Source organism: Oncorhynchus nerka, linkage group LG26 (genome assembly GCF_034236695.1).
Source record: "Oncorhynchus nerka isolate Pitt River linkage group LG26, Oner_Uvic_2.0, whole genome shotgun sequence".
Classification (NCBI taxonomy): Eukaryota; Metazoa; Chordata; class Actinopteri; order Salmoniformes; family Salmonidae; genus Oncorhynchus; species Oncorhynchus nerka.
The window spans coordinates 11,044,207-11,059,613 of record NC_088421.1 but is presented as its reverse complement, the minus strand read 5'-3'; the positions used below and the strand labels follow the sequence as shown (position 1 = coordinate 11,059,613).

At 44.4% G+C, this 15,407-nt stretch overlaps 2 protein-coding genes across 4 annotated transcripts in view; one reads left to right on the top strand and one right to left on the bottom strand.

Annotated features, from left to right (window-relative positions):
* LOC115110276 (zinc finger protein 385C-like) overlaps positions 1-5,043 on the top strand; it is a 157,490-nt gene extending 152,447 nt beyond the window's left edge. For both annotated transcript variants that reach the window (XM_065010081.1, XM_029635780.2), the window contains exons 7-9: positions 2,177-2,275; positions 2,869-2,958; positions 3,394-5,043. In XM_065010081.1, the coding sequence (XP_064866153.1) occupies positions 2,177-2,275; positions 2,869-2,958; positions 3,394-3,621 (417 nt within the window). In that variant the 3' untranslated portion in view covers positions 3,622-5,043. The remainder of the gene's footprint in view (positions 1-2,176; positions 2,276-2,868; positions 2,959-3,393) is intronic.
* Positions 5,044-12,432: 7,389 nt separating this feature from the next.
* LOC115110275 (NF-kappa-B inhibitor-interacting Ras-like protein 2) lies at positions 12,433-15,381 on the bottom strand. Of its 2 annotated transcripts, none has more exons than XM_029635779.2 (4): positions 15,273-15,381; positions 14,879-14,997; positions 14,526-14,767; positions 12,433-14,181 (listed from the first exon to the last, which is right to left on the bottom strand). In XM_029635779.2, the coding sequence occupies exons 2-4, from the start codon at positions 14,970-14,972 to the stop codon at positions 13,939-13,941; spliced, it is 579 nt and encodes a 192-aa protein (XP_029491639.2). In that variant the 5' UTR covers positions 14,973-14,997; positions 15,273-15,381; the 3' UTR covers positions 12,433-13,938. The 2 variants fall into 2 exon arrangements, with proteins under 2 accessions (XP_029491639.2, XP_064866152.1); XM_065010080.1 differs by having other exon boundaries at positions 15,262-15,286.
* Between the last annotated feature and the right edge of the window lie 26 nt (positions 15,382-15,407).

Below are 15,407 nucleotides of genomic sequence, written 5' to 3'. Positions count from 1 at the left end.
TTGAGGAATTGTCAGGAATTGTGAAAAATGTATTTAAATGTATTTGGCTAAGGTGTATGTAAACTTCCTACTTCAACTGTAAGTTGAATACTTTGTTGAAGCATCTTTAGCGGTGATTACAGTCTTGAGTCTTCTTGGGTATGACGCTACAAGCTTGGAACACCTGTATTTGGGGGGTTTCTCCCATTCTTCTCTGCAGATCCTCTCATGTTCTGACAGGTTGGATAGGTAGCGTCGCTGCACAGCTATTTTCAGGTCTCTCCAGAGATGTTCGATCGGATTCAAGTCCGGCCTCTGGCTTGGCCACTCAAGGACATTGAGACTTAGTCGAAATCCACTGCTGTGTTTCATCAGACCAGATAATCTTGTTTCTCATGGTCTGAGAGTCCTTTAGGTGCCTTTTGGCAAACTCCAAGCGGGCTGTCATGTGCCTTTTACTGAGGAGTGGCTTCCGTCTGGCCACTCTACCATAAAGGCCTGATTGGTGGAGTGCTGCAGAGATGGTTGTCCGTGGGTCTGAATACTTATGTAAATAGGGTATTTGTTTTTATTTTTAATAAATTATCAAACATTTCTAAAAAACAGTTTTTGCTTTGTCGCTATGGGGTATTGTGTGTAGATTGATCAGGGGAAAAAAATATTTAATCCATTTTAGAATAAGGCTGTAGCATAACAAAATGTGGAAAAGGGGAGGGGTCTGAATACTTTCCGAATGCACTGTGCCTATGGCGTCACTACCTCAGCCCTCCCACTTTTAAAGGTAGCACAGGACCCATGATGTAATAACAAACTTATTAAATGCTCTTTACACATGTTAAAGTAGAAGGTTTACTATTCCTGAGGTGATGCTAGCAGTGGAAATGTGTGTTTGAATTCACCTGGCACAGTGGCAGCGACTGCATTTTTATTACAATAAAGCCATTCTGGAAAAAGCATTCCCACACTAAGCAGATGTATGGTGATTCACTCAGAACTGTCTATTTGAGCCTGTAAGAGCTGTTAGATGTATTTTAATTGATGTGTTTATGGTGTGGTAATCTAGGCACATGGTTTTATTGAACTTCTTTTCTAGGCTGTTTCGGGTAATTGCTTCCCTGGTGATGTTTATTCAATCGTAGATGTAATCGTATGATGGGATGGTTCTGGAAAGTTTTGCAGCTCTCTGACGAGCTGGTCATGGAAAAGATACAGTAGATATATGGGCATGTGTAGCAACCTTGCCTACAACAAGCCTTAGTAGTGTATTCCAATGGCACTGTTAAAACCTCCTCTGATGAACTAGGATTAGCCAGTTGATAGTAGAACAGAGGAGAGAGAAATAGACGTGCATACTGTAGATAGAGGGAAGTTGTAGTAGGTTTTCTTTGTGGTTTTGTGTCCTCTAAATATTTTTTTCCGATGGTGCATATTGAGTGTACAATACGGTTGACTGAGTGTACGAAACCTTAAGAACACCTGCTCTTTCCATGACATAGACTGACCAGGTGAAAGCTATGATCCCTTGTTGATGTCCATTGTTAAATCCACTTCAATCAGTGTAGATGAAGTGGAGGAGACAGGTTAAAGAAGGATTTTTAAGCCTTGAGCCAATTGAGACATGGATTGTGCATGCGTGACATTCAGAGGGTGAATGGGCAAGACAAAATATTAAAGTGCCGGGCCTCCCGGGTGGCGCAGTGTAGGGCTAGCTGTGCCACCAGAGACTCTGGGTTCAGGCTCTGGGTGTACGGTGTTTCCTCCGACACATTGGTGCGGCTGGCTTCCGGGTTGGATGCGTGCTGTGTTAAGAAGCTGTGTGGCTGGGTTGGGTTGTGTTTCGGCGGACGCGTGGCTCTCGACCTTTGCCTCTCCTGAGCTCATACGGGAGTGTGTCAAGAACCTCAACACTGCTGGGTTTTTCACGCCCAACAGTTTCCTGTGTGTATCTATCCACCACCCAAAGGACATCCAGCCAACTTGACACAACTGTGGGAAGCATTGGAGTCAACATGGGCCAACATCCCTGTGGAACGCTTTCAACACCTTGTGAAGTCCATGCCCTGACAAATTTAGTCTGTTCTGAGGGCAAAAGCAACTTAATTTTTTTTTGTACACTCAGTGTAGATCAGGCATGGTCCACTAGATAAATCCAACATTAATAACTAGCAGACTAATGTTTCTCCTCTGATCTCCTCAGCACATGAACAGCAGGAGACACAAGGACCGTCTGGCAGGAAAACCCCCCAAACCCAAGTTCAGTCCCCACAACAAGAGCCAGCCTACCTCCAGCTTATCGGTGAGAAACGGCACACACACATCCATTACATGAATGTTCATGTAGACACACACGTGCAGTCGCACGCACGGTTTGAGGTTAATTCAAGTTTAAGACCCATACATTTGGAAAATCCTCTAAGAAAATAATGGCCAATCATGTTTGATCTCTGAATAAAATGTATATTTATCTCCTGAATTGACTGCATTTCAATGTAATTGTCTCCAACCCTGACACACACACACACACACACACACACCACCATTGATACTCCCTAGGGGGTTGTCTCTCCTGTGAAGCAGCTTGCCTGCCTGTATGCCTGTGCTGTCAGAGAGGTTAAGGACACTGCTTTGTGGTAGTGAATGGGTCCCCTGTACCTGAGACTGGAGGCTGAAATACCCCCAGCACTACCCCTACTGATAAAGCCTGCAGCCTGAATCAGCACTCTGTATTAATCACTTTTGTGCTCCTGTCATGTGCGCACCTCCCCTTGAACCTCTCCTTGTCACCATCTCCTCCGCTCCGCTCCACCCCACCCCACCTCCACATCCCTATTTCTCCCTCCTCTGCATCTCCATCTCCTCTACCTCCCCCTCTTCCCATCCTCACTGCAGACTGTGAGATGGACTGGGTATGCAGGCGGGGCTGTGTCTGCCATGAAGAAAATGTTCAGCCAGTACAACCTCACCTCTCTCTCTACTCAGGTGAGTGGCAGGGCCCAGTGCAGGCAGGGACAGGGGAGAAGTGGGCTGTCAGGGCTACAGCTGGCTTAACCACTGGAACTGGCTAGGTGCAGGGAATTGAACAGCACCAGAAAAGATTGCTCTAATGTAAACTTTGTAAAGGGTTTGGAGTTTAAGCATGTCTGTGTGTCTGTGGTTCAGTCCTTTGTTCTTTTGTCTTGACTGTGTGAGAGTGTTCATAAGTCCCCTAGTTGTGGTGAGGGAACGGATATTAGTATGGAGAAATGTACGAGCATGTTTAGCCAAGGTAACGATGTGTGCTAAAAGAGCAATGTCCCCTGGGAAACGTGTTTGCTGAGCAAATGTGTGCTCTACTTTGAGTAAATGTGTGCGCTTCAAGAAATGACATGCACTCTCTGTCTCTGCTCTCCTCTGCTCTCTCCTATTCTCCTTCAGACCAAACTGGCCTTCCAGAAGCAACTGACCAGGAGCCTGACCACTGGCTTCCTGCCCAGCCCCCTCACCCAGCCCACCTTGTGCACCATGGCAACCAATCCTCTGGCTCTGCGCCACCCGGCGGGCACCACCTTCTTTCAGACGCCCTTCCTGAGCCCCACCCTGTTCCGGCCCGCCCCGGGGCCCCTGAGGGCCACGCACCCCTCCATCATCTTCTCCCCTTATTAATGATACAGTACAGCCCCCCGTCCCTCTGTCCCCCTCTACCAACCCCCTTGCCCTGCCTCCATTACTGTGACCCACATGACAAGGGCCACGCCACGCACAAACTATGCAGACCACAGAAACCAGGATGGAGAGAACAGAGAACGAGGCTAACAACTGCTCATGTCATGGAGGACACACCCCCAATGCCAAGGCCCTGCCTCCTCTCCACCACACCCTATCTGTCTGCTCCTTCTTCTGTGGTTGGTGGCCTGAGGAACAGGACACACCTCCAGGGACAGACTGGTGCAGCCAGGAGGCCTCTCTCTTACACAGCCATTTCATGGGTCGATTTGGTTTGGATTCTTAATATTATTGTGTAATTTATTAGATAACAAAAATATATGTATCTGTTTAGTGTGGTTGCCACAAATAAGGTCCCTTTACGTCATGCTCCTCCTCAGAACATTGTTTATATTATTGGTTGGCTTGCTTTTTGTTGTTAGGGGTCGATATAGGGGATGCTAGCAGGTGAGCCCAATGCTCTCTGAGCTTGTGACTTTCTTCAGCCATATGTGGCGCTGCAGATCTGCAGTCCTACGGACCCAAGTCTATGAGTGGGATCTGTCAGAACTATATGAACTCATATTTTTCCACCAAGCCCCTATCTCCCAAACCGTTACTGGGCTCTTGTCATTGGAACCCAGAGCTCTCAATTGATGTGTAGAATAGATGATTAAGCCCTTTCTCTCCCTCTTTCTTTTTCTCGTTCTCTCTCTCTCTGAGTCACAGCCCAACATGGCCTTTCATAATTCATTTTTTACCCTGCATCCCCAGAATTAAGCACTCATTAAGGTCCTGAAAAGGTCAGCTTGTCAACTTGATTTTGTCTCAAGTTGCAGATCTGCCTTATTAAATATCTTTGCTCCGTAGCAGTGCTGGTGCATTGGTTCTGACCGTCTCTATTTCTCTCATGGCGGAACAGGCAGCACAGAATCATTTTTAAAAGCCTAGCTGTCTTATATTATAATCTGCCATGGTTCCCTGTATCCCAGTGATTTTATAGTGCTTGATCCCCCAATTGTACTCCCTGAGCCATAGTCCTTAATTTTCTCTTGAGCTTTCTCAGCAGGAGCTGATGGATAGCAGTGAATGACAATTTCCCCTTGCTCAAAAAAACCACTAAAGGGGTAGAAATTACTTGATGGGTTTACAATCCTCGATTTAAAGGTTTCCACTGTGCAGAGAAATGGGGGGGGGGGGGTGAGAACACATTTCCCAGATCACCGATTGGATCATCAGGAATGGAGGGAAAGAAACAAAGCACAGTGCCATGGCAACCACATTAAAAGCACCTTAAACAGATTTACTTATGAAAGCAATGAAAATATGTTCTAGTTTTTTGTTGTTGTTCCTGATGTGATTTTTCATAAACTCACGACAGTTTGATTTAGCATTTTTCAATCACACAAACAATCAACTTATAACGATTCAATTTTATTGTTGTTATTATCCATGCGGCAGGTCTGAATCTAAATCTCAGATCTAGTTACATTTGTAAAGCAATAGGTTCAATGTGTCTGTGTTTAGAACAGTTATACAGTAGGAGAATATAGGATGTGGGGAGATGGCTTTATCTGATTCGGAACAATGTAGCTGTACTTCTACAGAGATGCTGTACAGCCTACCGTACTGCATTTGAAAGGCCAATTCCAAGAGTCATTTGAACTGATGGGTTGTTGTGATGTGTTTTTCCTTGATGGTCAATCTCATTCTCATGATGCTTCAGCCCTCTCTCTGTGTTGACATTGCTGGGCTTTCACCTTACAGAGGAGCAGGACACGGCGATTATATGGATTACACAGAACAGCCAGTGTTAGTGATGTCGCAAGTGCAGTAGAACACATAATCATATTCCCATACCCCTCTCTCCTAAACAAGTAGACCCACCTTTTAAACAAACACTCAATAGCCCCACCAGACCGGCCCCAATACTTGGGTCTCCTGATTTATCCCAACACCAACTGTCTTTGCTGGTTTATTACCAAACCCAACACTTACACCCAACCAGTCTACTTTAGCAACAGCAAAATGGGGGAAATCCTATGCAGTTATGTTGTTCCCTTCAGTTCAGTCAGTGCAATAGTATTTCCATGTGTGTGACGTAGCAGCGCCACCTGCAGTGAAGACCATGTTATTGCCCTTCTAGATCAAACCCAGCACTGTTTCTCCTCCATCTTTTTAAATCTCTTTGATTCTGTACATGTTTCTGAGGCCTTTGTCTATGGGAATATTAAACCAAGCCATCAGGTCTCTTTGCCATACCAATGTGATTCTCTCCAGTCACAGTAAGTTACTCAGTGAACCAGCCAGCCTATTGATCTCCAGTGTTCTGTCTGTCTGTCTATCTATCTATCATTACATGGGAACTCTATGGTATTCAGACATTTTAAGGACATTTTTATTAAATAAATACATCTAGAGAAGGCAAATGATCTATGTAGAAAATATAGAGTAAATATAGACATTTTATCAACGTTGCTATTGTTATCTTTATCTTGATGAAACGCTATCTTAGCTGAGGGTAGACTGTTGATGTAGGCTACAGCAGACACACGCTGTACATGGAAAGGAGAAATACTTTGCTTGTTTTTTCTTGTTTGTTTTATTTACATGGTTTTACTGTACTTGTTTTTTAACCTACAAAAAGAGACAAATGTTGAATCGAAAAATGGTTGAGTGATTTTTTTTCCTTCTTGTTCAAAGTTGAACTGAATTATGGAATTGAATTATTAGCGCCACAACACAATAGATGTGGGGGGGAAAAAATGCCTTTCAGATGTAATTATCCAGTATATCCCAAGAGTGTCAACCACTGGTCAGTTTCTGTCCTTCTGGGCTTACAGTTTCAGCTACATTAATACCATACAATCATCCACACAATCAGAGCCTCTCAAACTTCATCACCGTAGAGATGGGTCAAGCACTGTACTTGTGGATGAAGTGAAATAATAGCCATACAGAACAGGATTGGAGAAGTTTGGATGTAAGATGTTCAGACACGGAATATGACGATCATATAGGAGGACATTGTGGTGTGTCCGTGTCTCTCTTTTTCACTCCTCCATCCCTGTGCACAGCCAAGGGAACCATGGATAGTAGACCAGCCCAGATACAGAGCTCAGTCCTGGGTATAATAAGGGATGTGTCCCATTTATTATAGAAAGAGACACCATGGATAAAACAAAGCACTATGATCACATTCTCTTCAATTGCAGTGTGGTGAAATGTCAATTATCTACCAGTGACCCATTTATTCCAGTAAAAGAACATGTGCTGTATGTAATGGCAGGCTATGAAACTACACGGCAGCCATGTTGACTGAGGCTACTGCCTGTGAGGTGGGAGGAGCTGGAGTTTCTCAGAACTGAGTTTCCTGGTATAGGATCTGCATATCACTGATGTCAAAGCACAGCTCTCATTTCCCCCTATTTTAGAAGTTAGTCTTCACAGCAGGCATTCAACACTGCAAAGATAAAAGATAAGCGAATGGAGAAAGGTGTCGGTCCCCATCTGAGTCCTGCCTCATTAGCCCTGTTTATACCTGGTTCCAACCTGCTTCCTTTGTCCTGATCTTGTTCACATTCTGATTGTGCCCACATTTTAGAGAAGTATAGACAATTAAAAGATGCATTGTGATCTGATTGTGATCAGTTCTTATACGTGTAAACAGACAAGATCAGGTCAAGATCAGGACAAGATCAGGATGAAGGTCGCATGTTAACAGCAGGTATAAACAGGGCTATTGTCACAGAAAGGAGTGGCATGCTGAGGAACAACAGTCTGAATGATATTCTGGATTATCTGTACAGTATTCACACCCAGGTGGTTTCAGTGGGCAGAACATCATAACATCATACTCTGGAGCGGCTCCAGATAATGGAGAGAGATTAGGTTCTGAACAATATCATGGAACGGTACTGGATTCTGGACCACCACCACAGCTCAGCTCAGCGCTGTTCTTCACAGCTTTTCTCTGTCCTTTGTGTACAGAGCAGGTCCTGTGTCATGTGCTCTTGTTGTCTGAACTGAAGCCAGAGTCAGTCTCCTGCCATAATAGTGCCAATCACCAAAGCCACATCTGTCTGGAGACTCTTCTGGACTGTAATGAACTGTAACAAGCATACCATAATGATGTGAATTTTGTTCAATCAGCTATTCATTTGTTGGCTTCCCATCCATGTCCTTTTTTGGAAGGGGAGCCCGTTCTCTTAATGTAGTTGGACAGCAATGTTGTTCTCACTACCACTGTAGGTCCTTATGCCAGCGCTCCCCATGTGTAAACTTTAGGTAAGCACAAACACACCTCTCCCATTGCCAAAACAAGGGAAGGTCAAGTGATCATACCCATGTCTGAAGCCAGTGGGGACAGAAGAAACTTGCCAGACCTCTCCCCAAACCCCTACAATTATATATTGATCTCTACCTGAATACTTTGGAGTGACACCCATTTCTTTTGCTGTGGTGGTCAGTCTGTCAGTCCCTGGGTCCTCCCTCTCTGTATCAACTCCACAGGGACACGGATTCAGTTCAGTGTGTATGTCAAGTTATACAGTACATGTCAATATTTATTTTTGACCTTTTATTTAACTAGGAAAGTCAGTTGAGAACAAATTCTTATTTTCAATGGCAGACTAGGAACAGTGGGTTAACTGCATTGTTCAGGGGTAGAACGACATATTTTTACCTTGTCAGCTCGGGGATTCAATCTTGCAACCTTTCGGTTACAAGTCCAGCACTCATTTAAGTCATTTACATTTAAGTCATTTAGCAGACGCTCTTATCCAGAGCGACTTACAAATTGGTGCTTTCACCTTATGACATCCAGTGGAACAGCCACTTTACAATAGTGCATCTAGGTCTTTTAAGGGGGGGGAGGGGGAGAAGGATTACTTTATCCTATCCTAGGTATTCCTTAAAGAGGTGGGGTTTCAGGTGTCTCCGGAAGGTGGTGATTGACTCCGCTGTCCTGGCGTCGTGAGGGAGTTTGTTCCACCATTGGGGGGCCAGAGCAGCGAACAGTTTTGACTGGGCTGAGCGGGAACTGTACTTCCTCAGTGGTAGGGAGGCGAGCAGGCCAGAGGTGGATGAACGCAGTGCCCTTGTTTGGGTGTAGGGCCTGATCAGAGCCTGGAGGTAGTGAGGTGCCGTTCCCCTCACAGCTCCGTAGGCAAGCACCATGGTCTTGTAGCGGATGCGAGCTTCAACTGGAAGCCAGTGGAGAGAGCGGAGGAGCGGGGTGACGTGAGAGAACTTGGGAAGGTTGAACACCAGACGGGCTGCGGCGTTCTGGATGAGTTGTAGGGGTTTAATGGCACAGGCAGGGAGCCCAGCCAACAGCGAGTTGCAGTAATCCAGACGGGAGATGACAAGTGCCTGGATTAGGACCTGCGCCGCTTCCTGTGTGAGGCAGGGTCGTACTCTGCGGATGTTGTAGAGCATGAACCTACAGGAACGGGCCACCGCCTTGATGTTATTTGAGAACGACAGGGTGTTGTCCAGGATCACGCCAAGGTTCTTAGCGCTCTGGGACGAGGACACAATGGAGTTGTCAACCGTGATGGCGAGATCATGGAACGGGCAGTCCTTCCCCGGGAGGAAGAGCAGCTCCGTCTTGCCGAGGTTCAGCTTGAGGTGATGATCCGTCATCCACACTGATATGTCTGCCAGACATGCAGAGATGCGATTCGCCACCTGGTCGTCAGAAGGGGGAAAGGAGAAGATTAATTGTGTGTCGTCTGCATAGCAATGATAGGATTGGGTCAGCAGGTAACCATTAGGCTACCTGCTGACCCAATATCTGTGGCTGCTTGGCACGGTTTAGACAGGCAGCCCAAATCTGATATTCTTTTTCACTAATTGGTCTTTTGACCAATCAGATCAGCTCTGAAAAAGCTCTGATGTAAAAATCTGATGTGAATGACCAAAAGACCAATTAGTGGTAGAAAAAAGAAACAGAATTGGGCTGCCTGTGTAAATGCAGCCCTTGTGTTCCATTTAAAACCAGTGGTACATTACAAAACATGTACTACGATGTAGAGGATATTCTATGAGGGGACATGGCCAGTATTTATTGTAACACCTTTGTCACTATGTTCACAGTACATTTGACTACAGTGATCTTTATGATGTGCAATAGGAATTGTAAGGTGGAATAGAGAATAAGATGTTTTGATACGCTATTGAGTCTTTGCTTAAAATGTTTGTTTTTTCCATCTGTGTAGATAATGCCAGGTTGGATATGAATGACAGAGAAATAAATGGGAGAGAGAGAAATAGACAGAGGGAGAAGGTGGATAGGGAAATAAATCGATTAGATCTTTCACTTCCTCAGCATCACTTTGTATTTTATTGACCTTTAAGTGTCCGGCTATTGACTGGAACCAGACGACTTGTTAACATGTCCCGCTTTCTAATGTCAAAGCTGTTAGATCCACCACACGCACAGCACAGCACAGCGCTTTGCAGCATGATCAAATCATATTTAAAACATTGTTCAAAATGACATGTGTGTTTACATTCATTAGGTATTGTCCTACAGCAGATTATGTAAACTCGCCCTCTGTGTATTCAGGTGGAATGAGCTGCACCAACTGCTTTGGGGCCCGGTTAATGCTGATCTGTCACAGAGCATCAAAATCATTATGTCATAAGAAACATTTGACCTTTCTCTTGCCACCAAATCATGGTCATAAATACATACCTCTCTTGTAAAGAGGAAGAAATAATCTATTCTGTGACAGTTTTATCTTTGCAGCAGGCTACGGTAGCCATAGCTTTCTGGAGGGATTTCATATCAAAAAGATCTGGCCTTATAACAGGGAACCTGTTTGGACATACTGACCTTGACTTTGGGTTGTATTGGTCCAGAGGCTGGGGACAAACAGTTAGAATGGCCACATGGGGCATATCATCATGCCAAATCACGAGTCCATTGTTCAACCTGTGTGCTGGCCTTTCTCTATCCAACCCCTTAAATCACACACTACCTCTTGAAGACATAGTGCTGGGAGGGAAATGCTGTGATTAGAAGGTCACTATAGCAACTGCCAGGGTTGAGATAAATAATCTCCATTGTAAAAAGAAAGGGGGAGAAATCCCATTGGTCCTGCATGTCCCTGGGGGAGCCTAGCTAGATGCTCAGCTGCAGCACTGAAGATGAATCTGGTGTTTTTTGCTATGACAGTAAAACATTATTGGAGTAGAGATAAAAGGACATTGCCTTGGTATTTTTTTGTCTTAGTGTCATCCTTGGGGAAATGGTTTTGGCGGTAGTCTAGTTGAAGAGGTGCGTTCATAATTCACAACGGGGACAAGTCACAAGTCTACTGCTCCCCTCGCTCCCACCGCAGTATTCACAGTGTGTATTTCAAGCCGTGTGGTAAATGTCACATTTTAACAGGAGATCAATATAGAGAGTGAGATGTTTTATGGTTCATTGCCCTCTGTTAAACGTAGATAAGAAAATGTATGAGAGTGTGGCGGGTTATATAGGGTCCTGAGGCTGTTTTGTGTTAAAGTTATTGTACCTTATGTACTGTGTAAGAAGACAATACATGTGGGTTGTAACACTATGATAGTTTATAATGATCCATACATGTGACTCAGTAGATGCACAATTTCTTAGTAAAGAACATCATCAGCACACTGGCTCGTCATTAAAAACAACCTGTTTGAACTGAGAAACAACATTCTGCTTGTGCTCTGAAGGTGAGTATAGTATCAATTCAGAAACGTTCCACTTGAGGTTTTCTCATTAGCTTACATTAACCTTTCCAGTCAGCTGGTCCATGTGGAACTGTTGGCAGCTTCATTTGCTCTACATAAACATGTCTGACCTTGTCTCAGTGTATGTAGGGCAGAATTCTCATCACCACGGGGACCTATCTCTACTACAACACTGTTTCAACATAAAATGGCCACTTAAAATAGGTTTTCTTCTGTGCTTGAAATATTTAGATGTATAGTTCTAATGGTATAAAATAGATGTTTCAGCAATCTATTCCACAGAACCAATGCCATTCATTACTGGGGAGAGGAATCATACCTAACCTGACTGTTGTCAATGTCAGGTTAAATATAGATTACAAAGAATCTCACCTGAAGTACCTTACATCAAAGGCAGAGATGAAGCCTTTATAATGGATTTGTACAGATGTACTCACAGCTATTACCACTAAAGAACAAAAGGCCAATTGCACAAGGTCCAACCGATATTTGACTTCCGCTTTTAACCCAACCCCTCCAAAAGACACACATACAGGTTTGTTGGAGAGGTGTGGGGGGCTGCCACACTCAGCAACCAGGGAGCTGTTTACAGGCACAACTGGGGCTTTGCTTACAGGCACAACTGAAGGAATCTAGGATTTGATACCAGAAACCCTCTGGTAGCCAGCTCATTTCCTACCTGATTTTCCCCTGTCAGTCCCAGGATTTGAACTGGCAACCCTTCAGTTGCTGGCTCACCTCTCTAACCACTAGGCTACCCGCCAGCCCCCCAGGGAGCTGCTACACAGCAGTGAGAGGAAATAAGTTGAATCGTTGGTCATCGAAGCTGCTTTAAAATGTTGCCCTTTGAAAATGCATGAGCTATTCTGTGACACTACTCTGACTCCTCTCTCTCCTTCTCCACATTTCTGACATGGAGGCAGAGTTTGGATGGATTTGAGCAAAGTTTAGAGATCTCTGTAGATCTTTATCCTAGCTCATGGGAATGATCTGTGGCGATGGCACCGCAATCAGCAATGTAGGATTATTTTAATTAAGACATTAAAATGTTTGTATTATGTTTAATTACTTCATAAATCATGCAAATCAAAGATACACAACAGCGTCAACTTAGATGCCGAGCGAATCTTTGTATTTGTTTACACGACATGCAAACAATTATCCAGTCTCCAGAACATTTTAAAAGATAAATACTGTGCTGTATATTGCATCAGAGTATAAATGCCCCAATATGTATCATGAAAATAATATGCACTTCAATAATACAGACATAAAGACAGAGATGAACAATGTCAAAACAAAACACAAATATAAAGATCTGTGAATAGTAACAAAGCAAAAAACTACTCCAAACTAGGCCAAGGCATCTTTCTTGTTCAGTGACACACACATGAAATGTTGCACAATAACTATGGACCCTGACATGGCATTAAATAGCTTCAGTCAGTTAAATAATTTGAAAATGAAATACATTTGCATTTCGTCTGACCAACATAGCTCAGTAGCAAAAATCAAGAATACCCCATGGTTTTCAAGGACAGTAAGGAGTTTCTGATAAGGTACAGATAATTCAGCGAGCTTAGGCTGTGGTCAAGAGCTCTTCAGGGCCTGTCCAGCAGGCAGGAAGCTCTTCAAACACCCTGTTCACCAAGAGACTAGTCTGTCAGCCACAATTCAAATCTTTAGACAATAATGTCATTCTAAAACTCAAAGCGATCTCAAAAGGCAGTAACATTTCTGACATCGCTAAAATAATTTTTTAATTCTTCAAAATATGGATTTGCGGCCTCCCAGGTGGCGCAGTGGTCTAGGGCACTGCATCGCAGAGCTAGCTGTGCCACCAGAGACTCTGGGTTCGCGCCCAGGCTCTGTCGCAGCCGGCCGCGACTGGGAGGTCCGTGAGGCGACGCACAATTGGCCTAGCGTCGTCCGGGTTAGGGATGGTTTGGCCGGTAGGGATATCCTTGTCTGTGTTAAGAAGCAGTGCGGCTTGGTTGGGTTTCGGAGGACGCATGACTTTCGACCTTCGTCTCTCCCTAGCCCGTACGGGAGTTGTAGCGATGAGACAAGATAGTAACTACTAATAATTGGATACTACGAAATTGGGGGGAAAAAGGGGGGGGGATTCAAAAATAAATAAATATGGATTTGTTTCATGTACTCTAACTTAAAATAAAATTCAGATCATCCATGCTAAAATAGTTGCCATATTTCATCTGAGTAGATGGCATGCCAGTAGTGTAACAAATCTCCTGATTAACTAACAGTAATATAATCCCTTATGTATCCTCCATGATACAAACAACCCTCTTGATTATCCATTTGTGTTACTTTTGATGACAACATTTACTTGTCAAAGATCAGTCTAAATGGTCAAATATGAGTCTAAATATCAGTCAAAATCTCCATGAAACCATTGGTGTACATTTGTGCAGACATAAAATTGTCTGTATTTGTGATAGGCTAACAATCAGTCTATTGCGTTTCCCCTACTACTCTTTCCCATTCTTCATCAATCCTCACTCCCTCCCCCCTTCCATCCCCCCTAATCCCTCAACTATCGACAGCGGCACTCCCCTTGTTCTTATTGCGGCTGAGGGGGAAGGATGATTTTCTCTGGGGCTGGGTCATCTTGCTGGCCAGGTAGACAAAAGGCTCGATGAGGGTCCTCCGGTCTGCCACAGACACCTCCCACAGACGCACCTTTTCTGTCTTGGCCCAGTACTGGGCCACTTCAGAGTCCACTCTCCTCTGCTCCTGCATGTCTAGCTTGTTGCCCAGCACCACTATGTTCATCTGTGGACAGATCATCTCATCCATTTAGCACAACCTCACATCACCTGTATATCAGCAAGTGGAGTGTGGTGTGTAGATAAGAACTTTAGGACAAGACACACCATAACGAATGTCGCCACGCGTAGTACATAACCTGCTGGCTGTTGATGTGCGGTGGTGATTCAACACGTTGGACCATCAGAAAATTAACAAACAATAAAGGTGGCTGACGGTCTGCAGTCAGAGGCGATAGGACGGCCGTTCATCAGCAGGGTCTGTTTTGTCCTGAAGTCTGCGCTGTTATTTAACTCGCCTACATGACACTGTGCTTTACAACTACCATTGAAATCGATGAAAGTCCTTACCTCTTTCTTATCACGGTAGCGGTCAATGTCTTTCTTGAGGGCCTCCATCCGTTTGAAGGACTCCTTACTGTCGATGCTGTAGACCAGGACAAAACCGCCCGCAAAGGAGAAGTAGTGGCGAGGGAACTCCAGACCATCACGAAGACCCCGGGTGTCGTAGAAGCGCACTTGCTCTCGAGTGCCACGGTCCGTTTCTATGGAGCCAATATAGATATCCTCCAGGGTCTCCATGGGCTCTGAGCCTAGGAGGGGGGGGGGGACACTTTGGGATATCAAATGGGACAGATGATCTGTGTAGTCAAAACATCAACATTGTCCTTGATCTAGCTAGGTCTTACGAATTAATTGCTTACCCGCAATATGATTGGCATACAGCAGTTGCTCCAGGACAGCAGTCTTGCCAACGGCAGCCGGACCACACACCACCAATTTACAACTCTTGCCCATGATGATGATCAGTCTCTTGGCAACTCTGTAATTGAATAACAAGTCAGATGACAGATGTCTCTGCAGCTAGCAAAACACACACACACACACACACACACACACTTTTTTCTTACAAGTCATAGAGGTAGGACGTTTTCCCTCACGTAGCAGAACATGATATTATTAGGACCCGTAGCTAGCTACATGCTAACGTGTAGCATGCATTTAGTTAGCTAACTATTATATTTAAGTGATATTGTCCATTGTTATGTTCGTACAGATAACTCAATTCAACATTTAATTTCCTTACAATCTTTTTACCTTTAAAATGTAAATACAGCGCTCCCGTAAATTCCAGACACCACTATCCAAAAATACTTCCTGTTTACAATGCTTACGTAACGTCTTCCTCACTACTTTTAGTAACTGAGACCTCTAGCGTCCGATGGTCGTAAG

What these genes read in the sequence shown, in the direction of transcription:
- LOC115110275 (XM_029635779.2), bottom strand. Translation starts at nt 14,972, where the DNA reads ATGGGCAAGAGTTGTAAATTGGTGGTGTGTGGTCCGGCTGCCGTTGGC. An exon ending in GTATGCCAATCATATTGCGG is followed by an intron (nt 14,768 to 14,878) that starts GTAAGCAATTAA and finishes CCCCCCTCCTAG; the next exon opens with GCTCAGAGCCCATGGAGACC. An exon ending in GCTACCGTGATAAGAAAGAG is followed by an intron (nt 14,182 to 14,525) that starts GTAAGGACTTTC and finishes ATCTGTCCACAG; the next exon opens with ATGAACATAGTGGTGCTGGG.